Source organism: Colossoma macropomum, unplaced genomic scaffold, assembly GCF_904425465.1.
Source record: "Colossoma macropomum unplaced genomic scaffold, Colossoma_macropomum, whole genome shotgun sequence".
Taxonomy (NCBI): Eukaryota; Metazoa; Chordata; class Actinopteri; order Characiformes; family Serrasalmidae; genus Colossoma; species Colossoma macropomum.
In genome coordinates, this window is record NW_023494800.1 from 33,566,153 (window position 1) to 33,588,699 (window position 22,547).

Here is a 22,547-nt window from a genome sequence, read left to right on the forward strand (position 1 = left end):
TTAGGGTTTTTTTTTCTCGAAAGAATTTGTGATATATTTCGTAATATACCATTTGAAGGCATTTTCCAAAACATTTCAAGGAAAATAGAGCTTTTCTTTCAGAAGGGAAAACTTCCAACCTTAGCGGTAGTTTTCATGTACCAATCAAAAGCACTTTCCTCAGTGTTTGCAGTGTCTTGGATGTAATACAAGATGTGGAGACATTTTCTAACCGATGTATGAGTCCAAAAATGCACACCGTAGTAAGGCTGTAGTCTTACCAATGCACCACAGTTTGAGTGCAAAAATGCAAGATGAGTTTAAAGTTTAATTCAAGTTGGTGTTTCTGTGGGTTGTACAGTGTCATTTCCAGTGATTTTTGAAAGGTAAGTGGTTTCTGTGCAACAGTTGAAGGTCCTTTCGAAGTTGAATTCGTATTAAATTAGATGCATTTTAGATTAAATTAGATTGCAAACATTTTGCAGCATATATGATGCACCGTATAGTATTTTCCATTGCTGTAATTGTTCATACACACACACACACACAAATTTTTATATAATATATATATATATATATATATATAAAGGCCCAAAGTACCCAGACATTATTTTAATTTTTAGTCTTAATTTGTAATATATAGAATTAATATTGTAATCTAAGTATTCTCAAAGCTTCTCATGCAATGAAGGTAAATAATATAACTTGTTATGGGAAAAATGTCACTGAATATTTATGGAAAAAAAAAGCATGTTTTTTAGCAGAAACATTTTTGAAAAAAAGATTGCAGTAGCTTTAATAGAATTGCCCTGTAAATATTTAATAACAAATATGACAAATTGTTAGGACTATAGCAAAATGATGGAAATAAGTTACGAGTAGTCAGTGAGGATAACTTTTTAAGTTTTAAAACATTACAATTCCAAAAAATATTCTGCCCTGGTCATCTTTCACATTCATTTTTCAAGTGTTGAAACTCATGAAATGTCATGCTGTCATCAAAATATTGTAAACTAATAACAAGGATAAGAATATAATCTGTAAATCCTTTATTATTATATAAACAAACTATAGTGACAAAAATACATTGTTTCAGCTGGTAGAAATATTGGCATCCAGTGAAACGGCCACTTTGTAATATAAAACAAATAAAGTAGCTAGAAATTATGGAAACAAAAGTACACTTTGTTGGTGCACATACAGTAAAATGTACAAGCCATTAAGCAATAAAAAGATGGATATCACTAGATGATGAGTTCCCAGAAAAGACTATTTAAATAACAAGAGTACTTCAGCCAAAAATGCTAATATTTAAAATAATAAATGAATGCTTGAAGACCAGGTAGCATTAGACAAATGACTTTATGCTATATGGTCCCCATTAGCATTAATTTCTTTGCGTGCCACGTTTTCCTTACAAACATAAAGATGTTCCTTTCGTTCAACACACACAGGCTTTTGACTGGTTTCATCAGTGAGCCCTCACTCTAACTCAGAAGCCCAGCTGACCAGTCAGAAACAGAACAAAGTTCAACTACTTGAAATCTTAGTAACAATAATGTTGAGTCAGGTCAGTTAAACTTCGGTAGGAACAAAAGCTTAAATCAGCACCAATTCACTGCAGATATGACTGGGCACCTCACAGAAACCAGCCTATAAAACTAGGCCTGTGGACACTCAGCTGGGAAACTGACTGTAGCACCTTATTTCCACACAAACACGGTGGTACGATACCCGCTCTGGTTCCTACTTTTATACAAGTGACTGATTTTTAAATGTAGCCCTCAATTAGACGGGAAAATGTGCCTCGTCTTTTCGACACGATGTTCCCTTCAACACTTTAAAGCTACAAACGGACTCTGGACATTTTTGTTACATCAAACTGACAGTACGTCATGTTTCAAGTGCATTTTTAGGTTATTTCCGCCCCCCCCTCACACCCCAGGGGGGCCAAAGCCTTAGAAGCCTCACTTCCATTATTTACACATTATGTAAAAATTAAAATGCGCTTCCATAAGTTATTGATCATTAGCACTTACATTCAGAGCTCAATCAGTTAACCCCGTTTTTTTTCAATTTCACTGTCAAGCCCTGATTGTAACTTTAAAATTTATAATGTCTCATCACCTACAGGTGAGGTGTGTATTTTCAAAAAGCACAACAAACTCTTCACACAAACAGTTTATAACCAACAGTACAACAGGGTGAGAAATTTAACTGAAATGCAAGACTGTAACAATAAAGGCCCTCATATTTATTTATATTCCCCCTTCCTGTCTGACACCATTGTGCAGCTGATATGTTTATGTACGTAGAAACAGTAAACACTATGTAGTCATGTTCTTCACTATATACCTGCATGCAAAGAAGCACTGTTTTTATTAAAATACACTTGCCCTGTGACAGTTCAGGGATAGATGTGAACAAGGTAAAGAAACACTTTGGCACCACAAGAAAAGCAGAACTGAAAAACCCCCAAAAAACGGTCCCTCATTGACTCGATGTACGTTTTCAGACAAAACAAGAACACGTGGGTAATGTCACAGTGAACATGTGGCTCCTTCATCTGAACCAAACTGATTCAGAAAGAGATTCTTCATGTTGACTTTGGAGCCCCGAAATTGAAGTTTCTCTGATGCAGTAGTTGTTTCAAATATGAGCATTACTCAGTGCACAAGTCTGCAAAGAATGTTTCCATGTGTGTCCTCTCCTAGCGCTGGACGTGCCGTACAAAGGCCTGCACCAGCTGGATGAAGGGTTCCTGGCCCTCCTGCGTGACCTTTGCCCCTGGGGTGGTGGGTTTGGTCTGGGGAGAGGGCAGCAGGCCGCTGGCCGGGGAAGAAGGGGATCCACGGCGGAAAAAACGGAACAGCGTCGTCAACAACGTGCTCTGGAAAAAATGAAGAGGAAAAACAATATATATACACTTCTGTAATCAACAATATTCAAGTTAAAATTGATGAAAATGAAAATGTAGGGCTTTGTTCCCCCCAACATCACACAGCAGTTTTAAAATTCCAAAACAATTTGTACTAATCTCTCACACACAGCCCAAAAGCCAAATAGATGGTTCTTCCTTCTGTTCTTAACTAAAGATAACATTAGTTATACTGGTTTGTATAACAAACTACTGTGTATCTCAATATAAACGCCAGTATAACATTCAGTTTTTTCTGAGGCAGTTTGGTCTGAGGCTCAGTTTCACCAGATCTGAGACATGTTGTTTTTTCTCGTTCTGACTCTGAGGTCTGAGAATGTCCTAAAATGTACCCCGTAGCCCCGCCTAGTGCTAATTAACATATATTTGCGCGTTGGTTAACTTGAAAACGAAAAAGCAAAGTGGCAAACGAAAAGTAAATCTCCAGCAGGTGGCGCTGATGTTCGTTTGCATTTGCCTTTTCATTCTGACACTTAAACCGCGTCGACACCGAAAACTGAAATCACAAACTGTCAGTTTGCTGTTGATTTATCCATTTTGCATTTTAATTTTGTCAGATATGCAGCTCATTGCTAAGAAAAAGAAATAAGAACACAAACTTTGTATTTTGATTGTAGTTTTGACGCGTATTACGCATTTCATGAAGAAAAGGTGAAGCCAAAGTGAAGCTTGTATTTTCTTTTCTCTATCAGCTTTTCCATTTTAAACATGGCCATGAAATTCCAGAATAATGACTAAAATGAAATAAATAGCAGTTTTAAATTTATTTTTATTTTTGTCATGAGTGACTCGTGCTCATGTGAAAAATGAAATTGCAAATGCAGCTATTTCTTTTCATTTTCAATTCTGGCAGGATAGTTGCACAGACGTTTGGAAAAAGAAATGGCAAAAAGAGGTTTTATTTTACATTTTATTGTTTTAATTTTTATTTCTTTTTGGCCGGATTTGCCTCCTATAGATTATACAGTCTCATTCCACACTGGCTGTGTATCTGTTACTGTGGCACACCAGAATAATGCCAGTGGTCTGTTAGCGTGCCAGTCATTGGTAGTGCATTTGAATCTGAATGAAATCCAAGTGCTACAGAGCCTGCATCAGGTCTTTTAACCCTTTTATACTGCAGGCTTATTATCGCTACCATGAATTAGTAAGTGCTGTGAAACTAATATGTAAATGTTGCAGGACAGGAATGAAAGCAGAATTTGTGCAGATGTAGTGATTATTCAAACTATATGGTTTGTGCAGATGTGGTAAGATGGCTTTGCAGGTGTAACAGACTCACCAGTTCAGAGCTGAGCTCTTGTTTGACTCTCTGCTTGTCTCGGGGCAGAACGGCCGGGTCCTTTAGACAGCGCATGGCCTGCGAGATCAGCACATAGAAACAGTTCTCCATCGAAAACATCAGCAGGGACCTGAACAGAGACGAGCAGGAGTTAGAATCAGTCATACAAAGACCAAACAGAAGGCAAAGTAAAGAAACAGTGAGTTGGATACTTGTTTATCAGCTGGTCCTCTAAACAGATAAACAGTCCTCAATTTTAAAATAAATTCTGTGGAACACCTTCAGTGATGAACTCAAGAACTAGGCTTAGTCTGGCTGACTGTATTTTGGAGGACAATACATGTAGCTTTCTCACTTAAGTGCTTGCGTTTCCTCTGATGAGACTGCTGGCTCCTTTTTCTTCTCAATCTGAGGAAGAAACAAAAAAAACATACAAATAAATCTTCACATGAACAACAGATTAAAAATCCTAAATAAACCATAAACCGTACATGAGCTGCAAACTAGAATTCTGATATAAACTATAAAAACAGTTTAACCCTAAAGAATAAACTGTAAGGAATAAACGATAGGCCTTAACTTTAAACCACTATAAATTCATAAATAAGGAAAGGCACTGCAGTCCACCTATGTGCATCTAGGCTTGTATTTATACCCTGTGAAAGACATTACCTCTCCGAGCATGCTCAGCGCCACGTTGATGGTGGCCAGCAGGGTTCCAAACGACGGAGCGACATCTGAGTCAAAGGCAGGAGTGGTGAAACTCAGCACAAACAGGGTTCGGTACTCCGCAAGGTCCATGGACTAACACACACACACACACACACACACACACACACACACAAAATATTAGAGAGGTCATTCAAATGCAGCTGTATATGTTGATGATCCAATGTTTAACTGTAGTGGAGTCTCTTAACTATTGGACCTGAATTATTTATCTCAGAAGCTGTGTAATGTAATTTGACCTAATTGGCTGAATTGGTTTTGGACATTCATGTTAGCGTTAAACCACAGAACACACTCAGTATCAACACACAACATTCCTGTATATATTAATGGGTTTTGCTATTCCATTAACATGAGATTGATTCAAATATGAGTACTATTATTGAGGGAGCTCCTGGTTCAGCCAATTACAGAAGACCACTCACTCCATCATCACTGTCAGACACTGTAGATTCATACTGGAATAAAAGCACTCGTCACAGAACTGATCTCCTTTTTCCTCATTTCTTAAACTCTGTGTGTGTGTGTGTGTGTGTGTGTGTGTGTGTGTGTGTGTGTGTACCTGGTCCAGCAGTATCTGGCAGCAGTCTGGTGTAAAGTGCTGTAAGGTTGCCAGTGTTTTGCTCAAAATCTTCAGAAGGCTGCACTGCACCGCCTGCAAAGCTTTAGACTCCGCCTCCTCTCGCTCTCCACTCAGTGGCTGCTCCTTAGAGGTGGGCTGTAGAACTCGCTGTGGACGGGACCCCTGAGGTAGAGCATCCCCATTCTTCGCCTGAGAGGAAAGCATCAACAGTTCAAAAATTAATGCAAAAAACTACGGTAATTCTCAGTTTTACTGTAACTCTGTTTTTATTCTCTCTTTAGAAATGCCCGTAATAACCAGTTTAATGTTGTAAAGTAAGTTGGGACAGAACTGTGTGTGTTCCTCACCTGGAGGTAGTGGTGTAGCATTTTCTTGCTGTGGAGCAGGTATGTACATGTCTGACACAGGTAACACAGATTCACCTGAAAAATGAGAAAACAAACTGTACTGGGATGCACTGCGAAGCTGAAACAGACGTGTGTGCACACATGAATCTATGTGAGGTGTGAGCACACAGACACGTCTTTTATCTGTTGCATGACCGTGTGTGTTGGTGTACCTGCACGTCTCTGAGCAGTTGTGGGAGGTGGAACTGCCACTCTTTGCAGAAGCTGGAGAGCTGCAGCAGGAAGCCCACCGTGTGGTCCGCTTCATCCAGACACGCTAAAGACTGCACAGTCCGCACTGCACTCAGACACTGAAACGCACATACTGACTGCATTAAGATCACAGAGCTCAACATACTGCTGTGGTTACCAAGCAACAATGAGCCTCATTCACTAAAAACACACACACACAGTCCTACCTGTAAAATACGCTCCTGGTGAACACCTACGAAGTCCAGAGCCTCGTTGATGAAGTTGTAGCGCAGCGTCTTGAGCAGACTTTCCATCAGAGATAGACAGAGACGATATACACCTGGCCAGCAAGGCGCATCCAGGGGCTTACGGGAGAACGCCTGAGACAGGGAGGGGGAGGGAGAGAGAGAGAGAGAGAGAGAGGTGGATGAGTCATGAACAACGAAAAAGCACAAAAAACAAGTGTGACAAAGAGCGAGTGCTTCAAACGTACACGTTGAAAGAACACTACAGCATTTTCAGCCTAATCTCTCCTGCATTTATAGCACACGGTCAATTACCACAGACAGAGCTTTCAACGTCTCTCTGTATTCAACCTGCTGACTTGACGCTCATTTATTACAGAAGCAACTGCCCAGTGGCCGGTTGCACAAACAGAGCTCATGCTTGGTTGCTTGGTTAAGCCAGGTTGGTTGTAACTTTCTGAGTGAAACTTTAGAACTGTCTTTAGACTGACCATAAGCTGACTTTTCCCCAAGACAGGTGGAAATTCTAATAGAAGCCACTGGGGAGTTGCTTCTATAATAAATGAGTGTCAAGTCAGCAGGTTTTCAAGCCACAATGTCTAGAATTTGGCTGTATAAGTGCTCTATATTTGAAAATTCAGCTTATGACCAGTTAGCTTTAACAAAGCTAATTCAAAGCCTCTAACTGGCACAGTGAGCAGCATCTTTTAAACAGCACACTTTAATAACGTACACAATAACACTACTTGGCTACCTACTAACTACACTACAAACATGCAAAAAAGGAGACACATCATTCAGAATTACTGAGGTTGGAAAGAGCGATCAGATGTCTGCAAATGTTCCTATACATTTAAACGACAGTTAAAACCAAAGTGGCTGTTTGTTTATTTGGAGTCTGAAATATCTTTCTCATTTTTCATCTGTGCTTTTAGTAGCCATCCTGCGTGGTAAAGTCCTCACCTTGAACACACTACGAGTAGCAGCAAAGCCAGCAACGCAGCTAATGTTTACAACTGAACCAGACTATTCTGTTCTTCCAGAGCTAATCTCCACATTCCCCACATAAAGAAATGAGAAGTGTTGTGGGGTCTCAGGGGTGAGTCGAGGAGAGGGTGACAAACCTTAAAAAAATACATCTTTAGATGGTAAAGTACTCTGAAAACTGGTCTTAGCTATGACCCAGCATAGCAGTTATGACCTGCTGGTCGAAGAGGTCGACAACATGCAGCTCTTTTACTGCCCTGTTGTGGCTCCACAGCAGAATTCGATTTTTAGGTAAAATAACCCTCCTTTTCGAAGATGAAGTCAGATTCTAGTTAGGATTTTCCTGTTCTACCTTAAACATAACTTAAATATGTAACTGCATTACCATTTAAGGTGGAACAGGAAAATTCAAACGAGAAACTGACTTCATCTTTGTGACTTCCAACAAGAAGCTGGAGAATGAGAAGCGACTTCAGCTGCTCAAAAAGTCAAACATTGAGAGACGTTTTACAAGAAACTGTTCTACTTTTGCCGGAGATGCGAGAAAAGCAGCTATAGCTGAGCTGAAGCTTAAAGCAGAGCAAAATGAGTCTGTATTTTTGTTTATATTTTTAGCTTATACTACTACGTTAGCACATACTGAGACATATTTACAGCCAAGATGGTGGTTTGATTTTTACAGCAAAGGTGGCTGGATTTTTGTTGAAAGGACAAAATGGCTCTTCTTAACATTTGGGTTGTGACCCCTGCACTAGTGGACTGAAGGAAGGGAGTCTCTGTACCTGTGTGGCTCCGTTTGCTGGACCTTCATACACACTGAGCAGAGGGAGGCAGATACTCTGAATCACTCCAGCACCTGCCACTGCTGCTGCTCCCTACGGCACCAAAAGAACAACACAAGCATAATCACTTCATTGGCGAGGCATTCGATGGAAAAAGTGCTTAGATATACAACAGATAACGAGAAATAACAGTGTAACATTACGTTCCTATAATGAGTTGGTGCAGAATGTGTGCTGATGAGACTGTGAGTGCACTAATGTGTGGAGGAGTGGGTGAGTTTGTGTACCTGTGGTGTTCTGGCTAGTGTGAGCAGCAGATGCAGCGCAGCCTCAGTGAAGTAAAGGTTCTGTTTGGAGCGCAGGCTGAGTTCTAGAGCGCTTAGAACTGAGGGCAGAACCGGCAGCTTCCTCATCACCTGAAGCCACTGCTCACCATCCTCATCCGCCCGACACAGCTCTTTAGACAGGTGCAGAGCCAACACGCACACCTGAGAGAGAGAGAGAGAGAGAGAGAGAGAGAGAGAGAGAGAGAGAGAATCATTATGCAACTTAACCACCATGGCCTTGTGTTGAAGGAACGCTCCAGACAAAATTAAAAATTTAACCATGTGTTGTAAACATGCTAATTTGCACCCACAGTCGTCTCCAGAATAAGATTTTTCTGGTTTCAGAAGTCGTAAGACTCCCTTCTGATGATTTATCTCAAAGGTGGGAGGAACTTTGAAACACTATAACTGCTTTGGGGTGGATTGTTTTTTTTGTGTTTTTTTCAGAAAGCTAGCTACCTGGCTATCACAACACTTTACCTCACTTTGGCTTCTTTTTTCTGGCTGAAAGGGTTAAAACTGGTGTCTGGGGTCCATTTTGTGCTGAATAAAGATAGAATCACTGTTTCCTACAATTTTGTTTGATGACTGAGGTAAGAGTTACTCTGAAGCTAACACGTTTTGTTTATTAGCCTGCAGATCAGCGGCTAAGCTAGCAGTCAGGATTGGTTGCCATCACAGGGATTCCTAATGTTTAAATGACATATTTGCCTAATAGGTGCTGGGTCCTGTAGTGGAAGGACATTAAAATATATAATAATATATTTATATAAAATTGAATTCCCTCAAAGTGTTGAGGCTGAGAGGAATAATTATGCTGTGCTAGAGAATACTGCATTACACAAGTAACTCTAAAACTCTAGTTTTAGGCTGGACTGCCACTTTAAACAAACCCTTCTGCTTTTCAGAGAAATTAAATTACAATTATTTATTGCACACCAGTGTCTTATTATGCTTGGTGAATTGTGTTCATGTCTAACACCCCTTACCTGTGACTGTAATGCAAAACCTCAAGTGGCTTATATCCCAGTGACCCTTTCAACATCGTAAGCAACTTCTTGCAACACATTTACTGTCTCGTTTACTGTCTCACACGTACTGACCGAGTCTCTCTGGTCTTTCTGCACACTGCGCGGCGTGTCTGTCTCCATGCTGTCTTCCTGGGTGTCGCTTTTCTGGGTAATGTGCCGTGTGCTGTCAATCAAAGCCAGAGCCTCGTCCTGGACCGTCTCACACACGCACAGTAGCAGCTGGGGCAGCTGGGTAATCTCTCCTCCTGATCAACAATTCAATTTAATTGAGGTTCAGCGTCATACACAGAAAAAGTGTTCAACCTGTTAAAGCCCAAAACCTAAACTTGTTTTTGTTCTAAGTAGGTTAATCTGGCTCTTGCATGCGGCACAATATACAATTACACAGTACATCCTGCGCATAACTTTCCAATGTCCAATACATGGCTGATGTATTTTGACCACATTCTCCTCTGTATGTAAACTGGATGCTCCTAATCCTGGGAAGCACATACATAAGCAGTATCCTCACCAAACACAAGGCTGATGTCTGTCCCGCCACACAGCTTTAACTAAACTGAGAGAAACCACCAGGGGAAAGCTAATCTAGCAAGAATGGCCATTCATCTGTTTGTTTAACCGGCCAGGCCAGCATTCCCTGCATGCACATCCAGCAGTAAAGTGAATCAGGACCTTCTCTGTATAAAAGCTAGATAACCTTTTTAGTGAAGGGGCACAGCGGGGTCTACACCACCACCTGTGGACGTAGAGCCCGTTTCACCCATTTCTCCTGCTTCACTCGCGCTGTTGTGTTTAGTTCTGCCTCGGTGATGTAGTACGCTGGGAGTGCTGGACCGAGGGCTGTCAATCACGCGCACTCATCAATATTAGACCACACATAAGCAGTTCTCAGGTATTTCTGATCAGCGCTTTGAAAACCATGTTTCATTATTTGCCTAACTTTTACTCTGTTAAACATTTAAAAATAAAACTCAATTTTAATATCATACAAACATTGTAATATTTTACTGTGTCCCAGGGGCTTTAGGGCAATTTAAATAGACTGGTAACCTTGTACAAAAAACTGTGATTACCTATTTCTGTCTCTTACGCACGCACACTTACCGTTAAGGCCCTGAATGTGTAGGGCAGATATTAGAGCTGAGAAGAGCTTTGCTTTGGTTCTCTCCATCAGCTGCTGATCTGCTTGGAGAACATTCTCCAGCATCAGAGAGAGAGGAGGCAACAGAGCAGGAGCTGAAACCAGCACACTGAAAGAGAGAGAGAGAGATTGAAACATTAAGTCTTGGCCTCACATATTAGAGGTGGCAAAAATGGGACATCGCAACAGACAATGTCACAATATTTAAATTAAAATAAAAAACTTAAAATTATGAACCCAATGATTTGTGTTCAACATGTTACATAGTTTGCTACAGTAATTCCAGTTAAACAGTTTAGTCAAAAGTGTTTTTTTGAGTACTGATGATAAATACTGACGTACTGCCCCGCCCTCACACGCACCTCTTCCATTGCTTGAGCAGGATGAGCAGCAGGGTGGCCATCATGGAGCCCAGACGCAGACACGCTACAGACTGAGGCATCAGCAACTAAGACACACAGACATACATACATTAGTCTACGGCTGTTTTTACACTGTAAAACTTTCAACGTTGTGAAATTTAGTTTAATGTAGGTTTCGAGCAACTGAACCACATAATGAGGAGGACTGCAACTCATTTGAAACTCGGGCACAACAAGAGTCTCAACTTTGATGAATGACTTTTATTAAACAGCCAATCATTATGGCCATACTGCATCACATGATCATATCAAACAATGCCATTTTACCAGATTAACAGGCAAGAAAACACGGAAAGATGGTTTAATGGGTGGTTGGAACAGAGATCCGTCTGACGTTACGTACAGTTGGCTATTTTTCATTTTGTCAGTTTCCTGAACTTTCCAAGCTGCATTAACCAGCCAGCTGCTTGTGCCAGCATTTATTCTTCTTTAGCCTGCTGTTATCCTGATCTACACAGCTGGATTCGTTTTCTCCTCACTTGACGTCCCCTAATTTTAGAGAGCTCAGATTCATTTGGAAAGCATGAAAATGATTACAACAGAGGATACAGAAACATGCTCTTCGATAAACTTGTAGCACTTCTGTAATGCTTGAACATTAATTTCAAAGGCTTAACATGCAGACAAGATTTAAGAGTCAAATATACAGTAAATGATCACAGATGTATGGATAACGAAAAAGAACGTCAATGACAGCTGAAGAAATCGTACGAAGGCGGTGTATCAAAATACGAGCTGCTAATTTAGCTAAACTAGTGGAGTAACTGAACGTGTTGCGTCCAACTTTGTTTTTGAACTGCTTTATGTAACCATCAAGTTGCACGGAAGTTATGCTGCATGCAGTTCACAACATGCAACTATTTGCACCAGGTAATGCCAGCCTAAGGATGTGTCCATCAGTGTCCAACAGTTACTTACACATTACTCTGTGTTTACGTGGAGGTTAGACAGTGAGACTTACTGCTGCTTTGGTTCCCTCTAGAACATCCATGAACAGCTTCAGTCTAACAGCGTCTTCCTTCAGCTGCATAACATCAGACTGCACACATGCACAAACACCCAGTTTAGAACAATCAAGACAAACACGGCCAGTGAGCAGTATGTGTAACAGTGAGATACGTATAACAGCGTACCAGTAGCATATACTAAGGTAATACTGTTCAATAAGAATGTGTAATTGCCTTCATACTGTGTCGTTTAATACAGTATATTACAGTGTAATATAGCGTAGTTCATTATAGTGTTCACACGTGACTGAGTGAGCACGAGAGTATAGTCTTTTACATGGAGCAACGCTTGGTACTGTGTCAACGTGCTTCATTACATCATGTGGCTGATGCATAGTATGAGATTCTGTAGGGCATTTGGTTCTAACATCCAAGTATGGCACTTCTAGATAATAAATGTAAAGAGAACTTAAGGCAAGGAGAAAATAGTGTCAGACAATAAATAGAAAAAAACAATTAAAAACATACTTAAAACATGACAAACAACACATTTAAAAGATAAAAAAAATTAAAATCTAATTAGAAATTAAATCAGGACAGTTAAATAATCAAATTAAAATTTTTAAAATATAGACTCGGATAAAAAAGTGCCGTTACAGAGGAAAAGGGGCTAGAAACGCTGACAGTGTTTAAACTGAGCTGAAAGCTGCTCAAACAGGAACGTTTTGAGTCTGGATTTAAAGTGTCCAGTGTCGGGGCTCTTCTAATGCTCCCGGTCAACTGGTTCCATTTAAGAGCAGCATAGTTGCTAAATGCTGCTTCTCCATGTTTAATCTTTACCTTCTGCAGGACTAACGACTAGTTCCTAAAGCTTGGCATGTGGCTTTTATTGTCTATATTACTTATATTCCACTACTGCATAAACAGTATGTATTTTATGGGTATAGTGAACTCACATGGCTGGTGGAGAGTATGAGTGTCAGTAGCATTCAAAAGTTTGGAATTTTAAATGAATTTAAAATTTAGATTTTTCAAAAAAACATATGAAATATATTCAAATAGGTGCTACTACGCTACACCCTCAACAATTTCTAATTAGTAGGAAGCAGGAAGCAAATCTGAGGCAGATAACCTATCAAGAAATATAAATGTACTCATGTGGATAATGGAGAGTATGAATGTGTATGAATATAAATGACTCACGTGGCTGGTGGAGAGTATAAGCAGGGTCCGCCAGGCCGAGATGAGCATCTGAGACTCCGACAGTGACCTCATCCCCCCGTCCTCTCCCTCACAGGCAGCACAAACCAGCTCCCTCACATACTGAGACCAGAATTCATACCGGCGCTGGGAGCTCAGCCGCTGCAGCGCTGCCTTTAGAGAGCCCTCCAGCTGACCACTGCAACACACACAGAGTTGTACATCTCTGACCTCAAAATCACTGTCAATGATTTCTTTCTTTAAAATGATCAAAGGCGTTATGGAATCTCACATTTCAGCACATTTCAATTTGAATAGGCAGTTAAACTACACAATCATTTTGTGTGTGTGTAAGATTTCATTTTTATGCCATTTTTATGTTTGAGTATTAAGGCTGTTACACACAGAACGCGATGCGAATAAGCAAGAAAATGCAAAATATTTGGACAGTTTTTCCCACATTAAAACAAAGCACACACAGGATGTGATGTGGTTCAATACAATTATTGTGTCTGATGAGCAGGATATTCATTATACACATGCTCAAATCAATTTATTGTGGTCTGTATAAATCGCGCTGGGTGTGTCGGGTCCTTTATGTGTCTAATAATATCTCACCTGACAACATAGTAGATCTCAAGGCCTATAATCTTCATCACAAAGGCACAAGACTCCAAAACACACGGCTAAACAGAACAGAAATGCAAGATTAATTACCAGATATTTATTAGACAACATAAGCAATGTTAGTTGTGGTAAAGACGTACTACAATATTAAAGTCATGCAATGGGATGTTTTGTGCATAGATTAGCACTGCCCAGCTTAGATATAGTCATTTCAGATGGAACTTAATGACACAAAGCACCCACATGCTAGGCTTACACAAAAAATAAATCTGGTATTAGAACAGGTGCTCTGCGTTGGTATATAACCTGAGGTAATGCATCTCTAATGTCTGTATTAGAGGACGATCCTTCAAAATTAACAGGAGCCCATTAATGAACCCACCTCGGTGGTCTCTGACGGTGGGGGCAGGGTCCCAAAGAGAGGCGTGGTCAGATTGTCCCAGAACTTCTCCCTGAAGAGAAAGACAAGTGGGGCAGTGTTTGTGTGAGCATCTATGAGTGTGTGTGTGTGTGTGTGTGTGTGTGTACAAGTACGTAAAGCATGTCAAACTGAGCTCCTTCCAGGCTACAGCTTTGCACAGTTTATCACTGCGTCTCATTAAACACATGTAATTCAACTGATCAGCCAACTGAGGCCTCACGAATTGAATTCAGGATGTTAGAAGAGGGAAAACGCTCATCTCTGCAGAGCTGCGCCCCAGAAGGAATCCAGTTTGACACACCTGGTTTATGTACTGTTACCCTGCATTCGCACTGGCAGTCATTTATTTTCAATGAGAGCTGGCGACTTCCAGTTACAGGAGGCAGCGCAAACGTTGCTGACGCGAAGTGGGAGGAGTCAGCGATGCGACAAAGCTGAGCAGAGTTCCACTGTATGCAAATAAGGAGCGAAGCGACGTGACTACCGATAGGAATTGAGCACTTGGTAGCGTAGTACGCGCTTCATCTCGGCCACTGTGAAACAGTACGCTCCGTTTTTTTTTCCCTAGATAATTGTTCCTACTAGAGATGGAATAATGGCGTCGTGCTTTCACTGCAAACACACAGAAATGGCAAAGACCAAATACTGTTTTCCTCACAAACTGACTGCACAGACAGGGATTAAATAAAAAAATAAGCACACGAGTGATTTCTCACCAGGATGTTAATTTTAGCAGGAACGCATCTGATTTGTGCTTGGTGTCAGTGAAACCATGGCAACCAACAGTCAGTTGGAGGTTCAGAAACGCCCACAGGTGATGAGTGACCAGCGTTTGGGTGACAAGAGGCGAAAAGTCGCTGCCGGTGTGAACGCAGGGTTACTCTCCCCTGTAGTTAGTGGCAGCTGTACACAATTTGAGGCCTATTAAGCCACGTCCCACTCACTTGGTGCGGAGCACAGACAGTGCGCTGTCTCTGCGGTCCTGCCACAGGGCGTGCAGGAATGCCAGTGCAGCTCTCTGCAACAGAGGGGGACACCAGTATTGCCCCTGCAGCTCACAGTCCAACAGCTCCAGGACCACGGCCAGACAGCTCCACTCACCCAGAGAAAACTCCTACACACACACACACACATATCCATATATATGAATGAACAAAGAGAAAAACAGACATACAGAAATCTAAAGGTTAGAAGCACCCAAACAAAAGGAAACGCTGCAGTATTAATGTACAGAATCTGTATCCAAATAGATGCAACTGACTAACCTGCTTTTCAGTCAAACAATATCTATAGCATCATCTAGAAATGGGTTAGAGGAGGAGGAGGGATAACATACAGTCCTAATGACTCACCTTTGCCCCTTCACTGCCATCTTTGGTCTCGAGGTTGAGGAAGAGCTCGATGAGTCCAGGCTGTGTTTCCACTGCAACAGTGAGGAACTCGAGGATGGTGACTTTAATACGCAGGTCGACTGTCTTGCTCTGCAGTCGAGTGAGGAACGCGTCCCTGATTGCTGCAGCGTCGCTGCCCAGACACGCATACACAGACATGGGAGCCACCTGCACAGAACACACAGAGAACTCAGTGATTTGAGTGGAATTCAACAAATGAAGTACGAGTACATCGGCCAAAAATGAGATCAGTGACTGACAACAATAACCAGGAGCTTACTGCTCTACCTTATCAATATAGTACTTAATTATTAGCTATCACTACAGTAAAAACCATCCACGTTTGGAGCACCGGCTTGTCGGAAAAAGACATCTGAAGCAGACTGTTCAGTTCCCTCATACGAGAACAAATTTTTAATTAGCATTATTCAGCTTACTAAAGATGTGTGAAATATTTCCAAACATACCCTTACAGTTTCTAAACTCTGAAGCCAAGATATGTGTTGTTTTGTTTATTTATGGTTAGTATTGCCATGCTCTTCTGGGTGATTGGCAATGATCGTGTGTTTGTTTGTGTGAATTTCTGGCCAGGAACGTTTTTCTACATTCAAATGTAAAATTCTTTTCATTAAATTCTTTAAATTTCCAAATGTTTACTCTTTGACAGCCTTTGTGCTCTAATGAGGATAATTCTGGAGGAAAAAAAAAAAAGGAAGGAAAACTAGTGCAGATCATTTAAAAAGATAAACAATTCAGCAATCAATGAGTAAAAATAAGAGAGCTGACTGTCGACCATTACCGAGGCGAGTCTCTTCAGCAGCTGGACGGCGAGTCTCGGCAGTGCTGGATCGTGCTTGTGGTAAATATATTTAGCCAAAACCGCTATCAGGTTGTTGCCGTGCCCACCTGGAATTAAAAATGTTTTTTACAGATGGGAAAGATTTACAGTAAGGATTCCAACACACCAATATGATCTTATTACTTTAGGATACGATGTTAAAAGATGACAACACTGTTACTGTGTGACAAAATATTTTGTATTTCTAATCCTTATTATAACAACTACTTTATTTACAGATCACTTTTCATACCAATGGCAGCTCAAAGTGCTTTACAGACAAGTTATGGAAGAAATTTAATTTCCTTCTAATTACAGTTACTGTTCAGTAACAGCAAAGTATGGAAAAAAAAGAATTAAAATTAAGAGTATTCGTTTAAAATCCTACAAAGCAATGATAGACCAAATTTTAAAAAGATAAATACAAAAAACAAAGGTAGAAAATTAATCAAAAGCTAAATTATAGAGATACAAACTTTTAAGAAATTTCTAAATGTATCAGGTGTGACTGCCTAATAAAAGGTGGAACTGTTTAGATACATAAACAGAAAAGGCCAATGGGTGCACAAATAAACATGTTTCTTGGGTGAAAGGCAAAAACATTCATTATTATCAGTGATGCAAAATAAGGTCAACACACTGCAGAAAAAAGCGCCTGTGTGTTTTCTCACCGTGCTGTGTGAGAGCCTGCTCCAGAGGAGAAACCGTGTCCGACTGCGGTTTCAGTCTGATGACGTTATTGGTGACTGAAAAGGCCAATTTCACCGTCTGAATTAACACCTGCCCAGGACCTTCACAGCTACCACTACTGAAAGACAAAGACAGACAAACAGACAGAGAGAAGCGGAGTTGAACAAAAATGGCAAAAAGAACGAAAACAAAGCGAGCGCACACACATACTCCCTCCTACCTGCTGGGCTGAGCTGCCAGTACCACGCTGATGGTGTCCACTCCGACGCCCATGATGTTGACCACAGCCTGACCTGCCTCAGTGTTGGCCAGGCTGTAGATACAGAGAGACTGCAGACTGGGAGTGCTGCGGGGTCACACACAGAGGTTATCAGGGACCAAACTCTCATATAGACATTAATATAAAAGGTGTAAGACTCATGAATACTAAGCAATTATTATTTACTAGCCAATCACATAATAGTTGCATATAAATCATTCCCTTTTCTAAAAATCACAGGGGGAACTAATGAACTGAATCGTGAAAATAATTAAGGTGGTTGAACCTAAGACAGTGCTGAGATAATCCAAACTGTAACAGAGAATTTAAAAAAGTGATGCCACTTTTTTTTTTTATTATGGTGATCATCATGGGTTTCCATACCTGCCCTCTGACTCCCCCTCAGGACTCAGGTTGAGAATAGCATGGACCAACTCCAAAATCAGACAACCTGAGAGAGTTAATTCAGTAAATGTTAAGTACTGCATAAATATAAAAATAACCATACTGTGCATGTGTGTACGCACACCGTGTTGTTTCGATACTTGCTTACAAGGGCGTGGCCGATACAGTCACCAACTCTCACAGTTGAAAAATTTGGATAACCGATAAAATTGGCCAATATAATTGTAGTTTAGATTGCAATTAAGTGCCCGAATAATCTTGGTTAAACAGTGCTTTACTGACTAATAGCAGACATGAAGTCATGAGCAGTGGAAAAAGGTGACGAGTTCAGAAAACAAACTCCTATGGCAGAGTTTGGCGGCATCATCCCTAGGATACAAGTCATGGCCAACTTTTGTACTGTTTTCGAGGCATTTTTAAATAACTTGCCTACCATATGAAGGTTAAAAGGTCTTTGTGTACAAAATCTGGCAGGAATCTTCTTTTGAAACCCCACATCTATTATAAACAGAGGCCATTCAAAAAACTTTGCCCATCATAAGTTCTGTTAAAAGGCCAATACTTTTCCATACAGGCACACAGTGCTTGGACCCCGATGATTGCCACTCGTAATATAATCTCATAAGATTACAGACAGGACAGTACAAAGGAACGAACGCATTGAAGTAACATCAAAAGTAACATCAAAAAAAGGTGGAAACTGAAGGATCCGCGGTATTATATGCTTTGTGTAATATGTTCAGTATTACGTGTTATGTATGTGATCTTTGTGTGTTTTATGTGGGCTGTACCTCAGAGGACAATGGAAGGACAGAGTGAACAGTTATTCCTGGCTGTCTTTGTATAATTTAAGAACAGCTGTTGCTTCTGTACCTAACTGGGCAGTGGTCCAGAAGGCTATGTGCCTGAGCCAGCCTACATAAACAAGGCCATTTTCTATGTTGAGTGGGTCAGCATGGCATCTGTGAACTGTGCGCCCAACAAGAATATGAAGATCAATGGTTCTGATGAAGGAGGAGGGGTCTAAGATAATTGTATTGCTTGCTAAAATTAATCATTTACACCTATTACCTTTTTGCCCACCGTTCAAAAGCTCCTAAAGAGAGAAAACCAGTAACTTAGTTGAGGCCTCTTTTAAAAAAATAAATAAATAAATAAAAACCCACCCTCTCCTGGTTCGCTGAATAATAACTGAGTTACTACTGAGAGGAGAAAGTTGTTAATTTGTTAATTATCAGCGTGTTATCAATAATGCTGACAGGATCGGTACACTGGCTGAGCCCTACTGCTCAAAGATAATTAAAGCAGCAGTCATAAGCAGTATAATCCTGTTTAATGTAAATACAGGTACATGAATGTTTTGTAGTCTCAACAGAATGAGGCGGGTGCGTATCTCACCAATCTTCTCTCGGACTCCGTGTGTGTTATAGCGCCACTTGTGGTACGAGGGCAGCATCTCCTTCAGCACCAGGAGCACACAGGGAATCAGCCCTTTGCTCTGAGTGCTGCCCACCTGACCCTACACACAAAACACACACAAAACGTGATTTCCAAAAAGCACAAATCGCTGAAACGTTTTTGTGAGAGTGTGTGTGCGTTCGTTACCTTGACGAGTGTGGTGACCAGTCTCAAGAAGGCAACTGTCACGGCATATTCTCCTCGGGGCTGCTCAAACAGCACCAGCAGGTTGCCATAGTTACCAGCTTTCATTCCCTCGGCGCTGTCAGGGACATAGAAAACAACATCACGTCACATAAAGACGTGTGGTTTGCTGCACAGAGAAACTACTACTTTGTCCCGATTCAAAAGTAAAGCCTATGCTCACTGTGCCCGACACCTTTACATTCACAGAAGCCAGGACAGAGACGCACCAGGTGGATGAGTTCATAAACACTCATTCACATCAAAAATCCTGCTAAAGAAATCTGACTAAACCTCAGCTGCAAAACTAAAGAAACTGTGCACAAACAGCAAATTCTACCTCGATATTTAGAAGGAAAACATCTTGTGCACATTAAAGTTGAATATTTTCAGGATGAAGTTGTAATAAAGTGAAAACAGCTGCTACAAGACGAAACATTCAGAGACTAAACTAGTGCTACTTACACAATATATAAATATTAAATAATTTCATCTTAAAATTATAGAGAATAAGTTAATATTTCAATGATTAAGTTCTACTAAATAAGTCATAAGTTTATAAATAAAAAAACTTAGAGAATAAATAGGCAGAACTATGATATGATATTTAAGTATCTGTATGATCTTAAAGGGGAATTCCTCAGATTTTTCTAAATTTCTGCATAATTCAATCACTGAGATTTAAACAGTCATTCAGAGTGGTTTGATGTGATGTTCTTCATTGAGCTTTTCACGCAAATGCTAAAGTAATGGTAAGTCCTAGAAATGTAGTTTTTTGGGGACCTCTCCACAGTGAATAGATTGGGAAAAACTTACCAGTCCAAAAGCGTATCACAAAACAGAAGCAGGCAAAACTGTCATAGCCATCTTGCTTATCGCTGACTGTGAGGGAGCTTTTACGGGTGGACGTCTGGTTCCTATCACCACCACTGTGAACAGTTCTGACTCAGCAAATTTCTCAAGAACAGCGTTTCACACCAAACCACTCTGAATGACTTTGTTTACATCTTAATCATTTAATTATGCAGAAATAATTGGTGGAATTCAAGTTACGAACAGAACAACCAATACATGTCTGAGATAAGCACAAGGCTGGGCACAGGTGGGTCTGTACTGTTCAAATCAAGAAGGAAGCAATAACTATGCAGACAGTGAAAGAGCTAACAAAGACAGAACATACTGCATCAGTCAAGCAACATAAAAGAAAAAAACACCTTGCTGATTAACTTCCTCATACTGAGAGCTAACTGGACGTCTGATCTTCCCTCACTGTTTGACACATTACTACATCAGGGTGCAACGCAGCAAAGGGCTCAAGTCAGTGTCTGTTAGACGTCTCATACCTGTTTAACTGAACGTGTGTATAGAGATTGTTACCTTATGGTCTGTGCCATGGTCGTTAGGGGGACGGATGCAAAGGGCAGGAACCCCGTGTGCTGCAGGCTGGACCAAACCTGCACAAACAGCGCAAAGGCTTTAAGTCAGTTCTGTGCTGTATTAATATATAAACTGATTAATCAGTCACTCTGATTAATCTCTTTAGCTCCACCTACCTTTGCAGGTTGCCGTGTAGCGAGAACAATGAGGCAGTTGACACAGGAAGCGATCACATCCACTGGGGGGTTTATGACAGACGTCAACCTGAAATGCAACAATGATTCATCAATCAAATCTCAACCAATTAAATATACACACACACACACACACACACACACACACACACACACACGTATACATATATATGTATATATTTTTTTTGTTTTTTCCCCCTCCGTGTCTGTAAACAAGATCACTGATACATTTTGGGAAAGTCTGGGACAAAATCTAAAGCTAGAGCTGGGCATATCGTACCTTGTATGTCCATTTCTGTCATTTTTCATTTTTTGACATAATATGAAAATGCCTGTTGCTCTTTATATTGTGTGTAAATTTCATGATATCTGGACCAAAAGAAACGGCCCAAAATGACTTGGAAAAACGTTTGGTTCCATTGACTTACATGTGAAGTAGATCTTTTCCTTCTCTTTAAAAAAAAAATACTATTTTGGAGATACGAGGTTTTGTTCCGATGGCAGCGATATTTTTAGTCCTGTTTAGCTTGATTTAATAAGAGTACATTGTGAAGTGTTTAATTAAAATCATTGTACAGAGGGTCTTGATGGCTTTTAAAAGTGGCACTACTAGTACATTATTTGTGTCAGAATATTGTGATGCATGTCGTGACAATGACTTTAAGAACTGTGATCGCCGACCCCATCTACTTTTGAAACCAGGAAACAAGACCAACACAACAATTTTTGAGCAACTGATTTTTGTCAGATATTATTTTTTACTACCTTTTTTCTGCCCAGTGTTTTCAGAGTTTAGGTGAGTATAATAGTGAAAGGCTTTGCCGAACTGTGGTATTTAAACATGCACAAAGGCTGCATGCAGAGAAAAAGCGAAATGGCTGCTTAAAGAGTCAGAATATGTCGCCTCACCTCTGAAGCAGCATGTAGATTCGTGAAGTTAGAGGCAGCAAGCAGTCAGAAACCGTCCAGTCAGTACTGATGATTTTATGGACAAGGTCCAGTATGGGCTTCACTCTCTCACAATGGGCCAACACATCTAATAAAAAATACAAACAAAAAACACTCCAAGTACGTACATGTGTAACCAGTGGATTAAATGTTTTCATGTTGGGCGCATGAACATTATGGCACAAAGTATAACCGGTTTGATATACATATAAGCACTATGTGTATATAGAGAACACTGTGCATGTGTTGTGTGTACCTGCAGTGGAGACCACATGCAGCAGCATCTCTATCTCACAGGTGAAGAGGGTCCAGGAGCTGTAGGAGTAATCCCACCGCACCACATATCCCTGCTCCCCCACACACACCTGCCCGTAACACCCTTGAGGCATCCGCAGGTTAGTCTGACCCGCACCTGCACAGAAACAGAGACTGAGTCAGACACACAGAAGATATCTGAAGTTTTACAAACTGGTGGTGCATCAATCTGAAGGTGCCGAATCAACTGCGAACATTAAGGAATATTTTATTCAATTACAATTAACCATCTAATTAATCAATTAAGTAATAGCCAAAACGAACTGAAGTG

The 22,547-nt window shown here is 40.6% G+C and overlaps 1 protein-coding gene across 2 annotated transcripts in view; it reads right to left on the reverse strand.

Annotated features, from left to right (window-relative positions):
- Nucleotides 1–1,013: 1,013 nt before the first annotated feature.
- Nucleotides 1,014–22,547, reverse strand: part of nup188 (nucleoporin 188) — a 36,262-nt gene continuing 14,728 nt past the window's right edge. The window contains exons 15-43 of one of the 2 annotated variants that reach the window (XM_036588336.1): nt 22,218–22,373; nt 21,923–22,049; nt 20,996–21,083; nt 20,820–20,896; nt 19,407–19,521; nt 19,200–19,320; nt 17,781–17,847; nt 17,358–17,483; nt 17,119–17,252; nt 16,409–16,515; nt 15,571–15,777; nt 15,163–15,332; nt 14,180–14,249; nt 13,789–13,856; nt 13,174–13,369; nt 11,985–12,062; nt 10,964–11,049; nt 10,565–10,710; nt 9,533–9,705; nt 8,391–8,591; nt 8,104–8,196; nt 6,317–6,469; nt 6,071–6,208; nt 5,859–5,933; nt 5,491–5,700; nt 4,872–5,003; nt 4,555–4,607; nt 4,200–4,329; nt 1,014–2,869 (exon numbers count right to left, since the gene is read on the reverse strand). In XM_036588336.1, the coding sequence (XP_036444229.1) occupies nt 2,690–2,869; nt 4,200–4,329; nt 4,555–4,607; nt 4,872–5,003; nt 5,491–5,700; nt 5,859–5,933; nt 6,071–6,208; nt 6,317–6,469; nt 8,104–8,196; nt 8,391–8,591; nt 9,533–9,705; nt 10,565–10,710; nt 10,964–11,049; nt 11,985–12,062; nt 13,174–13,369; nt 13,789–13,856; nt 14,180–14,249; nt 15,163–15,332; nt 15,571–15,777; nt 16,409–16,515; nt 17,119–17,252; nt 17,358–17,483; nt 17,781–17,847; nt 19,200–19,320; nt 19,407–19,521; nt 20,820–20,896; nt 20,996–21,083; nt 21,923–22,049; nt 22,218–22,373 (3,677 nt within the window). In that variant the 3' untranslated portion in view covers nt 1,014–2,689. Of the gene's footprint in view, nt 2,870–4,199; nt 4,330–4,554; nt 4,608–4,871; nt 5,004–5,490; nt 5,701–5,858; nt 5,934–6,070; nt 6,209–6,316; nt 6,470–8,103; nt 8,197–8,390; nt 8,592–9,532; nt 9,706–10,564; nt 10,711–10,963; nt 11,050–11,984; nt 12,063–13,173; nt 13,370–13,788; nt 13,857–14,179; nt 14,250–15,162; nt 15,333–15,570; nt 15,778–16,408; nt 16,516–17,118; nt 17,256–17,357; nt 17,484–17,780; nt 17,848–19,199; nt 19,321–19,406; nt 19,522–20,819; nt 20,897–20,995; nt 21,084–21,922; nt 22,050–22,217; nt 22,374–22,547 lie in introns of both variants that reach the window. The other variant, XM_036588335.1, reaches the window with a different exon arrangement.